Genomic DNA, 20,494 nt, shown 5'->3' on the forward strand with positions numbered 1-20,494 from the left:
AGAGTTGGTATCACAATACTGTCACGTAGTAACTTTTTCATTTCAATGCTCACTTCTCTGTTTAATTCTTAACACTGTTTTCAAGGAACCAGCAATCTTTCTTCCCTGCTGTGCCCTTTCAAGCACTTCACCCTTCAAACCTCCATCTTTACTCATCACTCTACCCAAGTACTTAAACGTACTCACATTTTCTGATTCCTCACCATCCAACCTCGCTGTACATTCACTGACTTCACCTCTCTCAAAGACCATCACTTTACTCTTCCCTACATTCACCTTTAGATTCCGTTTCTTACTCTCCCAAATTCATCCACCAAGCCTTGCAACTCCCCTTCGTCTTCACTCAACAACACAGTATCATCTGCAAACAACAGTACAGGGAGTTTCCAAACACTACCCTCTCTCACCAGGGCCACTCCAATATCCACTACCCTACCTTGTACCTCTTTTATTACCCCATCCATGTACAGATTGAATAACCATGGAGACATGACACATCCCTGTTTCAACCCAACTTTCAAAGAGAAAAATTCACTCAGTTCACCATCCACATGCACTGCAGCCTTAGCATCATGATACATACTCTTCACAGCATTCAACAACTTCCCATCTATTCCATATATTCTTAATACTTTCCACAATCCTTGTCTATCCACCCTGTCATATGCTTTCTCCAAATCCATGAAATCCGCGTACAACTTCTTTCCCTTCTTTAGAAACTTTTCCACTAAACATCTAAGAATGAATATCTAATCTACACAACCTCTTCCCTTCCTAAAGCCTCCCTGTTCTTCTCCAACTAATTCCTCTGTTCTTTCTCTAACTCTGTCAATAAGTATCCTACCATACACTTTTCCTAATATACTAAAAAGACAAATGCCCCTATGATTACCACACACTTCTTTTTCCCATTTTCCTTTGTACAAAGGAATAATTATACTTGACTTCCAATCCTCCGGGACTCTACCATCCTCCCAGGCCAATCTGCACATCTTCCACATCCATTCTTCTACTATCTCTCCCCCATGCTTCAGCATTTCACCACACACTCCATCAATACCTGGGGCTTTCCCCAATTTAACTTTCTTCATTGCTTCCACAACTTCTATCCTACTGATTTCTTCCTGTCTTCTCACCTCCCTCCTTCTCCCAGCCATTCCCCAGCCACTTATACTCGCATTACTTCCATCCTGTATGTTCAACAATTCCTTAAAGTGTTCTCTCCATCTGCTCACTTTTTCTCCCTTCTCCACTAGTAATCTACCATTTTTATGTTTCCCTCCCGTGCTAACTTCACTTCCACCCTGTCTTACTCTCTTCACTTCTTTCCAGAACATTTTCTTACAGTCCCTCTACTTTACACTCAAATTCCTTCCATATTCCTCATCCACTCTTTTCTTACTCTCTCTTACTAATCTTTTCACCTTTTTCTTTCTACATATAACTCTCTCTTCCGCCTCTCAACTTCTTCCACGCCCCTATTTCTCATCCATTCATTGTATGTTTTCTTCTTTTTTGCCACTGCCTGTCTCACCTCTTCATTCCACCACGCTGTTCCTTGCACCCCCCTCCATCTTCTCTTCATCCCACACACCACATCACATGCTGCACATATTTCTTCCGTGAATATCCTGCACACACCTTCCACGTCCCCCATCTGCTCCAATTCATATTTGCCCAATCGTTCCTCCACTTCTCTCTTATATTCTGCCTTTTTCTCATCCTCTTGTAATCTTTCCACTCTCCTTGCAAATACTCCTTCTTCCCGTCCTTCCTTTCTTCTATTTCTCCATCTTATTTGGATCTTAATTCTGGCCACCACCAAGTAGTGGTCAGAAAGTCCACTCCCCCAACCTCTATAAGCCCTAGCATCCATTACACATCTTCGCATCCTTTCATCCACACACACATAATCAATCATTGCCTTCCTTTCATTCAGTTCACCACTCACCCTTCTCATCACTCGACATGTATACCTGTGGATCATTTTATGCCTGAAGAGGGTATTGGCTATCACCAACCTTCTCCCAGCACAAATGTCCACTAATGCACTGCCATTCTCATCTATCTCAGCAAGCACACCCCACTCACCAACTATTCCATCCATCTTCACTTTCCCTACTTTACCATTCATATCACCGATCAAAAACACTCTCTCATTCCTTCCAAACTTTTCCATGCACACTTCCATATTAGTCCAGAACTCTTCTCTCACTCTGCTTGCACAATCTTGCGTTGGCGCATACACACACACAATCGCCCACATTGTATTCCAACTTTCAATCTTACCCACACCATCCTTGACCCAACTGATCCATACTCTCTTATGTTCTTCTTCCATCTTTTACTCACAACTATACACACTCCTTCTTTTGCCCTCATTCTCACCTACTCCTGCACATTTACCCCGTCCATACTCCCATTCTCTCACACACTCACCTCTCCATTTAGTTTCAATTACTCCACATACATCAGCTTTCGCACCCTCAAGCACCTGGACAAATTCTCTCTCTCTTTCACCTCATCATTCGCACCTCTTACATTCCATGTTGTGATTACCGTGTCCTTTGTCCGGTCCTTGGTCATCTTTTGGTCAGTCCTTGTCCGAGGCTTCTTGTTCGTCTTTTTAGTCTGTTGTTTTCCTGGGAGGGGCACTAACCCTCCGCCAACCCTTTTGGTCGCCTTGTGCAACAAGCAGGGATACTGGGGGAGTATTCTTGAAAAAAAAAAAAACAACAACAACCCCCAGGGGGTAGAAAAAGAACCCAGCTTTTCACTAGGTGCTGTAGGGAAGGGAGGCCGACGCTAAAACACCTAGTATTGCACCTCCACTGAAAGCAGGACCGCGGGAACGTCCACTGGACTTGCTACAGGAGGAATGTCCACTGGACTTGCCCCACCTGCCATCCCTGGGGCGAGTGGAGCCACGGTAACGTCCACTGGAGTTGCCAGGCAGAAGGAATGTCCATTGGGCTTCCCTCATCCACTACCCCGAAGTGGAGCCACGGGAACGTCCACCGGACTTGCCAGGCAGAAGGAACGTCCCCTGGACTTCCCTCATCCACTTCCCCAGAGGCTCCCGTCAAGGACAGCACCCCTTGCTTGCCTCACCCCTCCAGAGGCTGAGCGGGGTGCCCCTCTCACTCCCCCATACCCCTAGGGGCAGAGACTGCTCCCCAGCGGAGTCCCTGGTGGAGAGCTTCTGGAGCGGCCCCATCATGAGCCTGGGAGTCTGCTCACTGCAGCCGGCACCTCGACATCATCAGCTGCTGTCAGACCCTGACTGAGAGCGGCCGCAGGCAGGTCCCGACGGCCTCCCCACACCGGCGAGACCGCAGCCCCCAGCCATCGAGGGACGCTCCGAGGACTCCAGGCCAGGACCAGCCCGGACCCCCTAGCAAGACTCCCACTTCCTCTACGAGCAAGCGCCTGTTTGCCCCTAGTCCCGAGGGCCACCAGACTCCCCAGTGCCCCACCAAAAGGGGGCCCCCACGACGCAGCCCCAGCAGCCCACACCAAATCCACCACGCAGCAAGGACCTGTACCTCTCGCGAGAGCGCACACCAGACGGGCCACCTCCCACACTTGTACCTACACCTGCCTGACCTCTGTTCCCATCCTTTATGTGTTAATATTGATTTGTATTGTGTTACATGTACTGTGTCATGTATTGTGGATCTTTTGTGTAACAACATACGTGTAAGACTAGTTAGCCTGTGTTCGAGCCCTGTTCCTTTGTTGCATGCTCTAGACCCGAAAAGGAACCCAAGTCTGAGGACAAGAAATTGGATGGTGGAGGCGACTATATAGTGCGGGTGTTTCAGTGTGGCGGCCAAAGTCACAGGCTCTTTACTGAGATAGCTCCTTCATATTATAGAGCTCAGTAGTGCGGTTAGAATGGGGGGGTTACGGGCAACACAATAAACGCCTAAAGTGACTGCCTTGTTGGTGTTGGGGGGGGGGGAGTGCTTCTTTCCTATTTGTTTACCAGCTGATTGTTGTGTTCGGATGGAGTTTCGGCGTTGGCTTCGACGCGTTTTTGCAAATAGTTTGTCGTTTTTTCATTTTCGTTTTGGTTAATCGCATCTTTTTTTTATTTTGTAATCATTGCAAACAAACACATTGAAGTACTTGCTATCATACACTGCATTTTTTTCTCATAGTTCAAAGATTTGTTCAGGTAAATCCAGATCAACGAAACAACAAACCATCAGCCGCTCAGCGGTCACGCGGCACGCCGTCAGCAGCATTTGTCTCTGGTGAGTGAAGGTTGTGAGAGTAAGTCGTTTGGTGTGTTATGTTTGTTGAAATAAAAGATGATGTTTTATGGTGACGGGCTATACCTGTTTTTTGCGCCATTGTTATTCTACGTACTGAATAATAGTTGCTGACTTTAACCGAAATAAAGTAGTCTGCACGTTACTATTGCACTGTATGTAGCATACTACATATAGTGTGTTTTCGTCGGTCACGTCTGAGGGAACTGGGCAGTTCTCACAACTTTAATAATCTCATGGTTGCATGATACCGGTACTCGGTATGTGCTGTATTTAAGAAGTAGGGATGAATCTACTTGGTTACTAGTCAATTAGCCTTCCAGTCTGACTTCAGCTGCACGGATAGGGGTCATGGAAATTTGTCAGATGAAAGCAAACCAAGTATAGGAATTAGGACTAAGCATTACAGATGCAGGCAGGCGTATTATAGTCAGTCATAAAGGATTGCAGATCAGCAATTTAAGACTGGTAGTGGGGTATATATTCACTGTTCATTTTTAGTCATTCATTGCCAGACGCCATGTATCCCAAACGGGGTGGCCAAGGGCTTAGAGTTAATTGTTTTACAGGGAGGGGCACTAATCCTCCACCAACCCCACTTGACACGTAGGGAGAACGTTATGCCAACAGCATCTGGTGTTCCCAGGCGGTCACCCATCCAAGTACTAACCAGACCCAACGTTGCTTAACTTTGCTGATCGGACGGGAAGCGGTGTACTCAACGTGGTATGGCCGTTGGTTTACTCATTCACTTCATTTTAAAAAACATCTGAAATTTGCCTTGAGGAAAAGATGAAACATTTTGCAGGAGGGTAATTTCTTGTTCCACCCCATGGCCTGGTTTTCAGAACTCATCAAAGTAGACAGTACGATCCAGTGGTTAATTTCATGACAGAGCTTTATGTTTAGATGAAAAAATGGTGAAATCTTTCAAAGGTAAAGACAGCAGCTTATAGGCTGGCTAACCCCTAACCGCCGGCTGACGTGTATAGCAGTCACGATTTTGGGCGCAGAGCAACGCCGTTTGACGTGTTTAGCTGCAGGTGTCTTCCCACTACCCTTTGAACTTCAACTTATCCTTACTCATCGACGGGAACACCTAGAGACGTGGGGATACTTTCATTCGAAAGAGGAAGAGATGATGATTCTTATGTATCTTTAATTTTTTCTTTAGCTGTTATAGTTTGGCAGATATTAGGGTTTAAAGTAAGGGTATTTTTTTCTGTCTGATATCCCCCATAGGGAGGAGCGTGCAACATCGGAACCCCCCCGGTGTGTAGGGGTTAAGCTGGTAATTTTTTTTTTTTACCTCCAACCCCTACGCCTAATGGGTTTTGCCAGTGATTTATTTGTTTTCACTATTGTTCTTAAAATTATTTGTGTAGTTTTGACTGTCATTTCCTTTGGAAATGACAGTTTAGAATTACTCTTCACTTAACCTATCAGATGTCTTTTGATTAGTTGATAACAATACATAGAAATGATTGAACTATGACATGCTATCTTAATCCTTAACCTGCTGCGTGCCGGCTATTTTTAGCTGTATGGGTTGTATCCGTGCCGGCCATTTTTCGACTTTTTTTTATCGGCCAAAATGATAGATTTTGATGTGAAAACAATTAATTTCACCATTAAAATTCTCATCGAAGCTCGGAAATGGGTTTTATTGAGTCCTGCATACTTGTATACAGGTATATCCGCTCTTTCACGCTTGCCACGTCCATGAGAGAAAGCTGATTTCTATGTAAGGTATACTCAGGTATTTATGCTGGGAAGGTATAACAATGTTCAGTACACTTTTCTGATTACTTATTACTTCAACATCTATCACAATTTGCGTGTCTTTCTCACTATGAATGCATTATCTTACACTTGATGATAGATACAACCTGACTTTATTATGTACAGTCCTGGCACTTACAAGAAGGTATTTACAACTTGACTTCACTGTATAGTCCTTACACTTACTAGAAAATATTTACAACTTACACTTGTGAAAATATTTACAAAATGCCTTCACTATGTAAAGCACTGGGTAAGGCACACATGCAGAGTAAGGCAGAGCGAGTGTAAGGAGGGGAGCAAGTGAGTGTATGGCCTTGGCAGCCTGGTAGAGGAACAGTTACCATACATGCCTGCCAATTTTTATCCGTGAATCTTGAAAAATGCGGTCATAGTGAATTTTTTTTATTTCAAACCGTTTTAAAACAGCACTGGCACTGGCCGCAGAATTATGTCAGACCGTTTTAAAATGGCACTGGCATGCGACGGGTTAAAGACCACAATTCTCCCACCCTGTCTGGTCCCGAAACTGCATTTAGGGTCTGATTTTTCAACTTTCTTCAAGGTAAACTTTTTTTTAATGCAAGGAAGAAGGAACCTAAGACTGAGCCCACTTTAATGTTCCCTCCAAGAAAGGAACAAAAATAATGCAAAAGAGAACCAAATTCAAGATCCATTCATTTCGAGATGCCTGGACACACTGTGTTTGAAAGATGGGAGATCATAGGAAGTAGGAAATACAGACAGAGGCAGACGGTCCCAGAGTTGACCTGTTGCTTAAATGAAGAACTGAGAGTAGTGGTTAACTCTTGCATTAGAGAGTTGGACAGCAAAGGGATGAGAGTTTGTTGCTAGACGGGTGCTACGTGCCTGTCGTAGGGGTGGAGGGATGCAAGCAGACAGTTCAGAGGAACAGTGACCATTGAAGTAGCGATAGAAAAGAGATAAAGAGGCAGCAGTGCGGCGAAGAGACAAAGGTTGAAGGGAGCCAGTATGAGGAGGAGAGTTGATGAGACGAATAGCCTTTGACTCCACCTTATTGAGAAGAGCTGTATGTGGGGAGCCTCCCCACATATGAGAGCTGTACTCTAAATGTGGGTGAATAAAACCCTTGTATAAAGTCAACAACTGTGCAGGAGTAAAGAAGGCACGGAGTCGGCTTAGCATACCTAATCTCTTGGAAGCAGATTTTACAAGAGATGCAATATGGTCTTTCCAAGATAAGTCCCGTGTGAATGAAACTCCAAGCATGTTCAAGGATGATGCAGGATTGAGCTGGATATTATTAAACATTAGTGGGTATTCCTGTGGAAATTATAGTCTTATAAATTTCAAGAGCTTGATTTTACACACCAGAAAATGTGGTATATCATTCACTCACATGCCTAATGGTTACCGCACTATCGAGCATCAAAGAAAATCAGAAATGAAGATTGTTACCCCTTGCATATAGAGAGAAAAAAAGATTGCACCAAAGTAGATTTTGATCCTATCGATTTGATCCCTCTCTGTGAGCAAGAATGGGACATCACTTAGAAATAAAGGGGAATAGGGAGGTGGAGGGAGTGTGGGGGGCATCAGGAGGGGGGGAAATGGAGGGAATGTTTCTGCCACACACAGCCAGTACAGTCTAGAGGGGGTATGGGGTGTGATTTGGGTGGGAGGAGATACAGAGGGAGGTGGAGAGGTGGCAGGGGGGTAGGACCCTCCCCCACCATGTCTGGGGGGGCCAGTCAGGCCAGACACCACCTGATATTGTACTTTCATTGGCTAGGCTTCATATATGTCATCAGTGAGATGGGGATACCTCGCGCCAGTTTTTGGTAGCCTTCGTATGATCGATGATGATAGGACTCTACATACCAAGGCCCGAACGCATTGACAGATGTTCGTAGAACTTTAGAGGTTAAGCATTACTGTACCCCAACCTATCCATCTAGCTATCTATCTGTTGCCAGGTGCCTCAATCCTGCAAGGGCTGGCCACAAACATTTCATCTCCACATTGCTTTGTCCTCTGCCATTTGGCTACCCTCCCACCAACTCACCCCCTCCCTCATATATATATATATATATATATATGTCCATTCCATACCTCCATCACATTCTTGGACTCCTCCTCCATCTCATTCACATACAGGGTCATTCCACCGTGAGGAATGTTACATTTGGAGACAAATTATTGAACTACTCTCTGTTATTTCTGCAAAAGTATACAATATAGACAGATGGCATTTGCAAGCTATATTACCAGCACTTTCCACCACATCATACCACAGTTGGATTGTTTATATTTCTAATGTTAATGTTATATAGATTTTCAAAAGTTGTGTGAGGAGCGTTACCGCGATGCTGCCCCCTCTTGTACTTTGTGTAAGTAATTTCAATAAGTCTCTTGTTTTACTGGTTTAGTTGCTTCATATCAGTAATATGTCAATAGATAAGGATCATAACCATACTCAGGAAATTTGATTATTCCTAAGAACTGTTGTGCTGTGAAGGAAAATGTGACTGTCACACATGTTACCAGCAAAGTGCGAAATGTTACTTTTGCGATTTTTACTGAAATATGATTAGCTATACAATCAACTCTTACTACAGTTACAGTAACTGTATCATAAACACAAAGCACGTACTGATGTGAAATTTACATGATAAACTTTACATATCTGTAATAAACTACGGTAACTGGAAAGTGGTTGGTGGGGGCACTTACTGTCCACTTACTTGATGTAGTGCTGCTCTCGGGTGCCTGCCCTTTCCTCTCTTCCCTCTTGCTTTCCATCCTTCCACTTCTGTCTTTCTTTCCTTCATTCTTTCCTCTTCCTTCTGTCAATGATAACTCAGCACTGAATGACAAGCCGAATGGTTTTCTGTACACCAGGAAACCATTTACTATGCTGGGTGGTAACCACATAACCAAGTTATGGCACCTGGTGGTTTAGTGGTCAGTTACAATGGTCCAGTCGGATTGAACCGGTGCAGGTTTATATCCAAAGGGTGGTTGGGATTTATTGTTCATGTAATGCCAATCAGGGATGAGCAAGGCTGGTCACTCTCATCTTAAATGTCAGGACCAACTTGCCTAACCTTGGACTCTACACTCCTCATGGGGCAGCACAGGATTAGATGATATCAACATATTCATGTGACATCAACAACATGACATCAACATAGATTGATTGATGAGGGAAAAGTCACCCCTTTGAATGTACAGTAATCCCTCTTCTATCCAGCGTAATAGAGCCAAAGGCATGTCTGGAAAGTGGTCCCGTCCGGATAGTGGGCCCCAGCCTCCTGGACTTGTACTTATGGACCCTAACCTAGCCTGACTCAGAAAAACACCTATACAACTCCCTACTGGACATGCATATTACCTGTTTAAGATGCAATTCACACCAATAAGGGACATAGAAGACTGAAATACTGTAAATGCAAAGGAACCAGAGAATGAGGTTTTAGAGGTGAGTATATACAGTATTAAACATTCTGGGTACTTAAAACAAGTCCCTGGTTCCTGGACTGGTTCTTATGGACCGTAACCTAGCCTAACTCAGAAGAACACCTCCCTACTGGACATGCATAGCACCTAAGACCCTGTTCACACCAATAAGGGACATAAAAGAGTGAATTGAGGTTTTAGAGGTTGGTATGGAAAATACAGTATAATATGAAACATTCTGGGCACATACAACAAGTCCCTGGCCATCTCAATGAATAACCCGCCTCCTCTCAGACTCTGACAGTAAAAAGGAGTACCTGAAGCACTTGCAGTACACTGTTCATGAAGTCTTGCACTGAACATAGTCATTTGTACTCATAATTCCATTTTCTTAACACTGCTCACTCTAGTCTTACTTGCGCTCCATTGTACCTTAATGAAATCAGTGTTGCACTCAGCACTTAAGTCTTTGCACTCATATTTCCATTTTCTTAACACTATACACTCTAGTCTAATTTGTGCACCATTGTATGTTAATAAAATCAGTGTTGCACTCTGCACTGAAGTCTTTGCACTCAGAATTCTAATTTCTTAACACTGCGCACTTTTTTTCACTGCACAACACTGTAAATTCTCGTGTGGTCTAGTAGTGAGTTCTTGCTGTTTATTCACTGTCAGAGTCTGAGAGTAGCTGATGCAGGTGGCCTAGGGGTGTGTCGCTGGGACATGGTGATGGACTACCCACTGCAGACGACTCTAAAGAGAGGTGCAAACTCACGTCCAGTGGCAACTCCACCGTGCCTGATGTGCTGGGCTGTGGCTCAGAGGATGAGGGCCTGTCTTGGGGAGGCAATGGTGTGGAGCCAGGGCTGGGCACAGCGGGGGTCACGGGTCTGAAAAAGTTGTCAATGGTTGATTGACGCAAGGAACGACGATTCTGACAATTAATGATGCGCTGCCTGAAAGCGCATACTTCCTCCGCAAGTCCCAAGAGCCCCATCTCCCTGTCGCAGTCTGGGTGTTCCAGGTAGTCGAGAACGAACTCTTCGTGTTCCTGGAGTGTGCTCAGCTTGGGGATGGCTGGAGTTGTGTCATGCTGAGAGGAGTCCACATCATCGTTGCCATCCTCGTTGGAATCTTCAAGCTTGGTACTGACACCTGCAGCTGAAGATGCGATCTCGATATCAGACAGGGTCTGATACCCAGGATCGCCCTCGTCGTCATCCAACCACTCACGCACTTTGTCCACATCAACATCGTCGCCATGCATACGTAGACGTGCATGGAAGTCATCCACGTTGAAGCTTAGGAAATTGTGCTCCACATCCGTTCCGAGAAGCAGACGAGACCAACCATTTTCTAGAGTCTTGACAGGGATTTCCTTCCATGCACTGGCCCGGTTGAAGATTGCAGACTTGATGTTATAGCAGCGAAGGTTTTCCAAAGTCCGCTGGCCTTGCATGTCCTGTCCCTCCCTGCGCTCGTCCTTGTCCACGAGAACAACCATCACCTTGTCCACGAACTTCCTTCGATACAGCCTCTTCGTTGCCATGATTACTCCTTGGTCCATTGGTTGGATGAGAGCAGTCATATTAGGTGGCAGAAACATTTACCTAATGCAGCCATTCTCAGCCACCAAGTCCTTGTCGCACGGGTGGGCAGGTGCATTGTCAAGGAGAAGGAGGGCCTTTACCTGGTCGCATGGGATTCCCAGTTTCTCCATCTGGTAATGTATGACCTCCTTGACGAAATGGCGGTGGAACCAGTCTTTGAAGATCTGGGCTGTAAACCATGCCTTCAAAGAATGGTACCAGACGACAGGAAGGACATCCATCACCCCACGAAGACACCGAGGCTCTTTTGCGCGGCCAACAATAACGGGCTTAAGCCAGTGCATGCCGTTATCATTGGCACAACACAAAGCAGACATCTGTTGCTTGGAGAGCTTGCGGCCAGGTACATGCTTCTCCGTCTCCTCGGCTAGAGTGTTCATTGGCAAAGAGCGATAGAATAAACCAGTTTCGTCAGCGTTGTAGACTTGACCGAGAGTGAGGCCCTCCCTGTCGATCAAGCCCTTCACCTTATGCCGAAACTCGTCAACTCCATCCACGTTAGCGTGCAAAGCTTCGCCATGAGGCTTATGGTTGGTAAGGCCATGTCCTAACTTGAACGCGAAGAGCCAACCCTCAGATGCCTTGAAGTCTAGGGCGTCGTGAAGCCTGGCGAACTTCTCAGCAGCAGCCTTCAGCTCCGTACCACGTACCATCACACCAGCAGCATGTTGCTGTCGATACCAAATCAACGTGGAGCGGTCGACTTCAGCAAACTTGGGAGTAAACATCACCTTCCTCTCCACGTTGCGTTTGCTTCTCGACGAGAAGTCAACCGTGTACTACATGAGTTTGTCTCGGGATCTCTTGATATCAAACAAAGTAGATCAGGCCAGGTTGAACTCGCGGAGGATGCAGGAAGAAGATCACCCCGCATCTACTTTCTCCAATATCTCCCTCTTCTTCTCCAGAGTCAACACCACTCTCTTCCTCTTCTCAGGCGGCGGGGCCATCATCACACACACGAAGGAGAGGCACGAGAGCAGCAGGAGTGCCTGCAGCAGGTAAGGCACCACCACAAAAGCGAGCACGTTGGCAGCCATGACGACGAGCGTTCACTCGCGACGAGAGACAGGCAGAAAGTGGGGAGGATGCAGGGGCGCTCTAGTGGACGTCAGAGGAATGACGCGCCACAACAAAGCTGTCCCGCGCCCTGCGCTCCAAGTTGAAATTGTGGGCGGGAATTTTTTTTTTTTTCCGATTTTTTTGCGGTTTTCGGACCATTTTGGGAATATTGGATCCTGGGATGATTATGTCCGGTTAGTGGGGATGTTCGGATATTGGGCGTACGGATATTAGAGGGATTACTTCCTACTTCCTATGATCTCCAGTCTTTCAAAGGCAGTGCATCCAGGCATCTTGAAATGAACGGATCTTGAATTTGGCTTTCTTTTGTATTACTTTGTTTTTTTCTTGGAAGGAACTGTTTGGCAGACTCCTAGCCTTTGGTTCCTTCTACCTCGCATTGAAAAAGAAAAAAAAAATTATCTGTCGCCACAATATCCGGTGCTTTTTGCTTGGCTCTGGTAAAACAATATCTGGTGAAATTATGCAATATCCAGCTCAGAAACAGGAAGCAGTTTGCCCTGTGGCTCAGACATGGGACCCAGTTGTTGCACGGCAAAACCTGCAGTGCACCAGCCAATCACAATGCGTTGTGGGAGCAGTCCACCCAGTGTGCCGACCCTACCATCACTCTCTTAGTCTCATCTGTGGACACCATACAATGAGGACGTATCTGTGCTCTCTGCTCTTGTGACCCTCGCGATGGCTAAACCCTAGTGCAGTGACTTAGTATGTGGCCTCCCATGCCTCGCTCATTGCAGTAGTGCTGTGAATAACCTTGTGGCCCTTCAGTGCTCCGTGCCCTACTGCTCTGACTACTTTATGGTGAGGATGTATATGTGCATATCTACCCTCCATCGATGTCAACACTAGATGAGTACAGTATGATAATGATTATACTGTATTATGTTCTTTATTACTGTACTATATGTAGAGTACTGTTTCAGTACTGTATAGTATTTTGTGCTTAACTTTAATCTTTTAATCAAGGGCAGTATTGTTGGGAAGGTTTTAGGATAGCAAGTTGAGATGGATAGAAACATATTATCTGGCTCAATGGCGAAAGGATAGCCAATAGGGAGTACTGTGCTATATCTGGCATTCTGCAATATCCGACTTGGGGGTTGGCTGAATTACGCCAGATAATTGAGAGTTTACTATAGGGCATTTTTGTGGGGTATGCTTGACAAGTTCCAAGTATGTGTCCAGTGTACTTGTTGGTCCACAGTTTGTTGAACTTTGGCTTCAGTGTTGGATTAAGGGCTCAAAATGATGGGGAGCCCAGGTGAATAAAGAACAGTAACCTATTTCTCCCATCTTTCCTGTCACTACTTGATGCTTTTCTTTCCGTTACAGGTGGCTTTACATTGAGTGACAGGCCAAATGGTTTCCTGTAAGCCAAGAAACCATTTACAATGCTGGGTGGTAACCATATAACCAAACCATACGTGCTTCCTACGTGTCAAGTGGGTTGGTGGAGGGTTAGTGCCCCTCCCTGTAAAACAAATAACTCAGAATCAAATGGCCACCCCGTATGGGATTATGGTGTCTGGCGATAGATAGATAGATAGATGTTATGACTACCTTGCCATGATCATTATTCCATAACTTACCACATAATGAAGATTGGATAGTATGTTGGCAATTACCTCATAAACTGTGCTTTACCAGAGTAGAGGGTGTAGAGGACGGGTTTTTTTACACACACACCAGTTCACCTGTCACCAGTTGTTTGGGGTAAGTTAAGTGGTTGATGAGTGGGATTACAACTCGAAAGGTGGGCCACAGCCAAGGTGGTAACACATTGGTTTGATGATGTATTTGTCCTGACATCTGAAGATTTTTTAAAGAGAAAACTTAGCATTCATAGTATTCCTTATCATGGATGATTGAGGCATCTGATGTACCGGTACCTAGTTAGTCATCACCCAGGAGTAGAGGTGATGTTTTTATCACCCAACACCACTGCCAAGATTCAGTCTTTAGACCAAGAAAACTTGATGATAGGGGCTTTTCCTTAAGACCACCTAGCCATGAGCAAATGCACCAGGACACAGGTTAGAGGGTGGAGCTATAGATCATTAGGGAGAAAGATTGAAGTAGAGTCATACTGTGCTCAGTTTGAGTGAGTGGACAGGATGGGCAGTCTTGGGGAAAGATCCCACTGTCTTGCAAGTCACCGTAATGAGACAAGAAACAGTGCACCATATCCTCAGCTCTCTGAGTCTGGGACGTTTCCTTCACTTTAAAGTGCCGAGTTGTAAAAGAGCTGAAAGTCTTTTTCTCGGGATGCCACCTGAGTTACCCTCTGATAGTGTAAAATATGTTTTTGACCATATAAAAAAACTTTTTTTAATCAGAATTTTTGCATATGTTCATGAGCTACTGCATATGATAAATGATGTATACCAACAGGTTGTGATGGCCATGTCATAATGTCAGTGGATGAGGACCTTAACATGCTGACAGATGAGGAGTACCTCATCCATCGAGCCAAGGAACAGCAGCACATTGATCCATGTGCTGCCAAGTGTTGGATGATCACTGCACAGGCTCTCTTTCCAAAGAATTTTGGCATCCAGGTGAGTTGAGGGGAGAGGGTTAGCCAGAAAGAGAGGAATGAGGATAGTTTGTAGACAGAAACAGTAGCGATGAGCAAGGAAGGGAACATTGGACCAAATGGTAGTTGTGAAAGTACTTTGGTTTGCAAGCATTACAAAAATGAAGAAGAGTGTGATGATATCTCTAAGAAAAGTTATTTGCAGTTGTTGGCAGAGTATAAATTTTTGTATTTTGTTGTTGTCGTGATATAGTGTATATTTGTACAGTATATATGTCAATATCTATATCTGTGTGGTATCCATCTATCTATCTCATTTCGTTTCGTTTCGGTTTTGAAGGCTCCAACATGCTTGCATGTGTCGGCCTGGGTCACCTAATGGCAGCTCTCCATGCTGCTCGATCTGTGGCAGCCTCCCTGTTCAGGCCCCTAACCCTGAGGTCACACTTAAATAACCTCATCCCACGTCTTTCTTGGCCTACCCCTCGCAACCCCACCCCCAGTATTAACACTTCTCGCCTTCTGCACCCAGTTATCATCCCCCATCCTCTCCACATGCCCAAACCATCTCAATCTACCTCTCCTTGTCACATCACCAACACACTCCAACCCCATCCTACCTCTCAACTCTTCCATCGTAAACCCAGCCCCCCCAGGCCTTGCACGCAGGGACGCACTGCACATCCACCTAATCATTGTCATTTCTGTAAGTTTGAGCCTGCGAATATCCTCTTCCTTTACTGCTTAGGTCTCACTACTGTACTAGTACACTCTGCAATCCAAACTTTTGCATGGTCAAAAGGGGCAAAAATGAAGTTACTAGTGATGACCACTGAATGCTGGAACGCTTGGGAACTCAGATTGACGGAGACTTTCTCCCAATAGTGGCCTCTTCGGTTGCGCTTGTTACTTTTCAAGTGGCCAAGTTAAGAATGTCAGCATGCCATCATGACGGGGCCAGTCTCCAACTCGGCCAACCCAAGCCCGACCTTCGCAGTTTCCCAAAATGCTCCTGGGTTACACATTAACAAACTACTAGGTCAACTTTGTACCACCAGTTCTCAAGGGTTATACAAACAGTAAAGTTCGAGTGGGAGGAAATGTGTATTAACAACACCAAAAAAAAAAAGGGTAGAAATCTTCCCATCTACTAGCCTTACAGAATAATCCTGAAACAGTTGGCACGTTTTTCAACAAACATGTGGCCCTAATATCAAATTCCACAAAACTTAGCTCCTTTCTCCCAGGTTCAGTCTAATGTAGCTCTCCTTATTCTCCTTTCTCTCAGGTTCAGTCTAATGTAGCTCTCCTTATTCGTCCCTCTGAGCTCATAGTTCACTGGTCCTATCTTCTAATATTCTTGACCTTGACTTCCACACTAGGACCTTGACCTCCACGCTGGGACTTTTACTTCCACACTGGGACCTTGACTCCCTTGCCGGGACCCACTAGAAATTAATGTGTACAATGAATAACTATTCTCCCTAATGCAAGTAATCCCTCAGGTGATCAAGAAAGTCTCATAATAAAGAAACTTGAGTTACATCACACGACATATCAGTCAGAAGCAGAATAACACATGGCACTACAGACACATAGGTCTGCCCAAAATAATGCGATATTGTAGGGATAACATTGAAGAAAAGGTACTATAACAAATAACCATGAATAACTCTACTCTAACCACGAAAAACATCATTGCATCGATGTACCACACAAAGTAACTACGTGAACATTAATTCACAACTAACATAGCCCTAATAAGTACTGAATTGCAAAGTCATCCCAACACATTAATAAACAATTTACAGTCCCAAGGCACCTGATATTTGGCCCATGAAAATCACACATTTATCTGAGACTCAGACAGAACTCTGTAGCTAGCATTCTCATAGTCCAGTTACACACTAAATAACAATATAAAGTACAGTACACAAATATATGGGAAATACCTCATTGTCCAGTTCAAGGAATACAAGGGAGGTGAGCAGGAACTCAGGACTCGCTCTTCCAGTGAGGCCATTGGTGTTACTCGCGTGATCAAACTCGCTTCCTGGGGGACGACAACACTTGATACTAACCCGAGTCTATTTCTCTACTTTCGTCATTGTTATCACTCGTGGGATATCACTTATTCATGCTTCAACATATCAGGCATCAATATTGTCAAATTACTTACAGAATTCCTTGGAGGGTGGTGGGGAGGATGATGACAGTACCGACCATCCGTCACATTTCACGGTCGGTGAGCGAGTGACACACCAGTCTTGCGTGGTGGAAAGGGGGGGGGGGAAGAATGACTGCTTACACAATTTAAAATTTTCATTACTATAGACTCGTGATAGACTTAGTGTGATGTCATTCGCCTTACAATTGATTACTAAAAAAAAAATAACATTCCTTAGTTACAATAATCACTCTCCACAACCCCTCTCAATACACTTGCATAAAAAAAAATAAAAAAAAGCACTAAAAATCATCATGCTTCACACCACTTTGCACATGCATGCATTATGCTGGATAACGTGACCATAGCCACATATTCCTACCCACTCAAGATTTTAATATTATAAACAGACTAACTAAAGAATTACAGTAGAAAAAAAAAAATTACTAAGCAACTAGGTAACTTAATCTACATTCTGATCACGTTCACATGGAAACAGCTATACCCTGGCCACATTCTTTCACTAAACTGGACTTTTGGTCGTAAAATGAACCAGATACAACTCATTATCACTCCCAGGCACTACACTACCATACAGCATCTCTATACTGTATTTATATACAGTAGGTTCGCACAGTGCGCGTCATCACAGTGCGCGAGTGACCAAAAATCATAACCAAAAACCCTTGAATGGCAAGTTTACCGCACAGAACGTGAGGCAGAGGCAAGGAGTGGCTCAAAAATGCCATTTTCTATTAGTGCGCGCCCACCCCTCACACAGCGCGTCATGTGTCGTCATGTTGATGCGCAGAAATTCCCGGGCATTTTACTTCACTATGGAGGAACTTCTGGTTGGTATCGACAAACTCTTCCGTTTCTACACAGACAGGCACAGGGAAGAAATAAACAGGAGAAGACAGACGCTCATAACAAGCTACACACAGCGGGCTCAAGTTGGTGAAATTGCAGAACCAGCGACATCGTCTGCTCCTGTTCCTGTTGAGGATGAAGAGGATGCAATGTCAGAAGTGTCAGCATTGGACTTTGAAGGTTTATGGCCGAAGTGAGTGACTTTGATGCTCCTGGGGAAGGTGCTCAAGAGGAGTCTGTGGAGGGAAGTGTTGGTGCGGTGGGAGGTGCTGGTGGGGAGTGCGGCACTGTAAGTGTTGTCGCGCCTCGGAACCCCTGTTATTTAAGGTCATCAGGTCTGTTGTCTACTGTTGTTAAGGTGACTACCCATATTTTTGTTATTGTAGCTATTGCTTTAGTACAATGTCTGAAAAATATGACCTTTATTATGTCTCTAAGGGCCAAAAAATGTCCAGGTATGAGGGGGTACTGCCCATATGTAATTATTCCCATAAGATTATGTATTCCCAGTACGCGAATTCCCAGTGCTCGAGGTCGTGGACCGCCCAATCTCTTGCGCACTGTGGGAGCCTACTGTATATATATATAGTAAATTCTTACTTATCCATTGTAATTCAGCCAAGCCCTGCGCTGGTTGAAGCAAAACGCCTGTGATTGCTGGGTATTCCCCCCTCCTGCCCATTAGCTCAACATTCAGCATCAATTGGAAAATATTGTTACTGTCTGTCTCGACCCTCAGTCCTAAAAACTTTCCTACAATATTACCCACGAGTAAAAGATTAAAATCAGGCATACGATATCGTTCAGTATTGATGCAGTATTTTCATGAATGCTGATTTCTGGTCAGGAAAGAGGGGAAGGGGGAGAATGAAATGAGATCCACCCACCTCTACCCCAGCTCCCAACCCTCCTGCATACCCCTTCTGCCCAACCTGTCATTCTTAACTACCTGTTACATATCAGGGTGACTTCATATTTAAAACTCTTGGCCACACTGCTGTTTCGCGAACAAAACGCTGGTACATGGAAAAATATATACCACATTAATATTATAACTATTAACTTGCTGCAGCAAGAAATTAATGCATTGCAACGTTGAGACTAAAAAAGTATCGTAAACAATGGCCACGCCAGGCCTCATGTGTTGGCCTCTTTGTTTTTGTTCACACACACACACACACACACACACACACACACACTAACAGAGAAAAGACTCCAAGTAAAAGAGATAGAAATAGGCATACCTTCACAAGTAGAATTGGTTGCAGTAGAGATTAGTACATCAGGAGGGAAAATAATTGTGGTAAATTTATATATGCCACCCAAGACAAACACATGGGATAGAGGTGAATATGAAGACCTGGCGGAAAAGACAATCCAGAGTTGACGAACCCTACTATACAGAATGGAAGAAAAATCTGAAAGAATAATACTAATGGGAGATTTTAACACAAATATAAACTGGAATGCTCAAGATGTAAAAAGCCATGAAAGTTTTTGGGATCAAAAGCTCTTGGATCTTATACAGGAATTTTTCCTAACACAACATGTAAAGGAGAACACCAGAAAAAGGGGACCAGAAGACTCATCATAATTATATCTAATATTACTAGGCAAGAAAATAAAATTGACAGTATAATCTGTCACCCCCCCATTCGGCAAAAGCTACCTTGCAGTACTAGATTACATTTTCAGGATAGCATATGATATGGTTATAGGTAATGGAAATTACAAAAAGAGGCTAAACTGCAAAAGGGCAGCTATCATGACCTAAAGAAGTACTTCAGCAATATAGATTGGGAAAAGGAGCTAATGCCAAGAATGTTAATCCCCCTTGACGCCAGTTGTAGGTGAATTCAAAGTTTCGGAGTAGTTTTCTGATAACATATTAAGCACCGCTTTATCTCTTCACACAGCAGCCGTGAACACCACCTTTATCCATTCCCAGACTGTTGCTAACTGCTCGACTCTCACCGGCTAGGCGGTGGTGTGGCCTCAAACTCGTGGTTCAGCAAAATTTGAATCAAGCCAGACATTAGTAAGCGATCAGTTGCGCCCTACTTGGATCCTACTGACAATACTTACATGCTATACATACACACTACATATTATTTCAAATGGTTACAAACAATTTTCCCCTGCATTACAAAGTGTGTCTCCTGACACAGTGATGGAGGCATTAAATCATGATGTGGCAAGAATGCAACTGGACAGAGTATACAGTCAACTGGGGACTACATGGGAGTACAATAATAAAAGGGATATTATAATATAATTCAAGAAGTTGGATGTACAGTAATAAGGGAGAAATATATTTACAGTACATGGCCATGTTAGAAAGGTAGGGAAAGATATAAGTACTAATAAATGCAAAAGTAGAATTTAAATAATGCACTGTCATGGTACAGGTCACGAATTAACTAGGCACAAGGTATATGACGAGTAGTGATAGCATACATACAGTATATAGGTTTGGTCAAATTTACAAATGGATGTCTTAATATATATATATATATATATATATATATATATATATATATATATATATACATATAGTATATATATATATATATATATATATATATATACATATAGTATATATATATATATATATATATATATATATATATATATATATATATATATATATATATACACTCAATCCTCGTAAATCGTGTGTTTATAAATCACGGATTCGTAAATCATGGCTAAGTGGCTGTCA

The 20,494-nt window shown here is 43.9% G+C and overlaps 1 protein-coding gene and 1 non-coding gene across 2 annotated transcripts in view; one reads left to right on the forward strand and one right to left on the reverse strand.

The window, feature by feature from the left end:
* The first annotated feature begins 4,236 nt into the window (after window positions 1-4,236).
* IntS10 (integrator complex subunit 10) overlaps window positions 4,237-20,494 on the forward strand; it is a 157,208-nt gene continuing 140,950 nt past the window's right edge. Inside the window, exons 1-2 of the mRNA XM_080267138.1 lie at window positions 4,237-4,259; window positions 14,591-14,757. Coding sequence (XP_080123264.1) covers window positions 14,611-14,757 — 147 coding nt within the window. The 5' untranslated portion in view covers window positions 4,237-4,259; window positions 14,591-14,610. The remainder of the gene's footprint in view (window positions 4,260-14,590; window positions 14,758-20,494) is intronic.
* On the reverse strand, window positions 4,899-5,017 carry LOC145393222 (5S ribosomal RNA). Its single transcript, XR_013896174.1, has one exon. It is a non-coding gene; the product is annotated as a 5S ribosomal RNA (ribosomal RNA).

The sequence above is a fragment of the Coenobita brevimanus genome, chromosome 23 (genome assembly GCF_032717465.1).
Source record: "Coenobita brevimanus isolate Jiangsu-jjx chromosome 23, ASM3271746v2, whole genome shotgun sequence".
In the NCBI taxonomy this organism is placed as follows: Eukaryota; Metazoa; Arthropoda; class Malacostraca; order Decapoda; family Coenobitidae; genus Coenobita; species Coenobita brevimanus.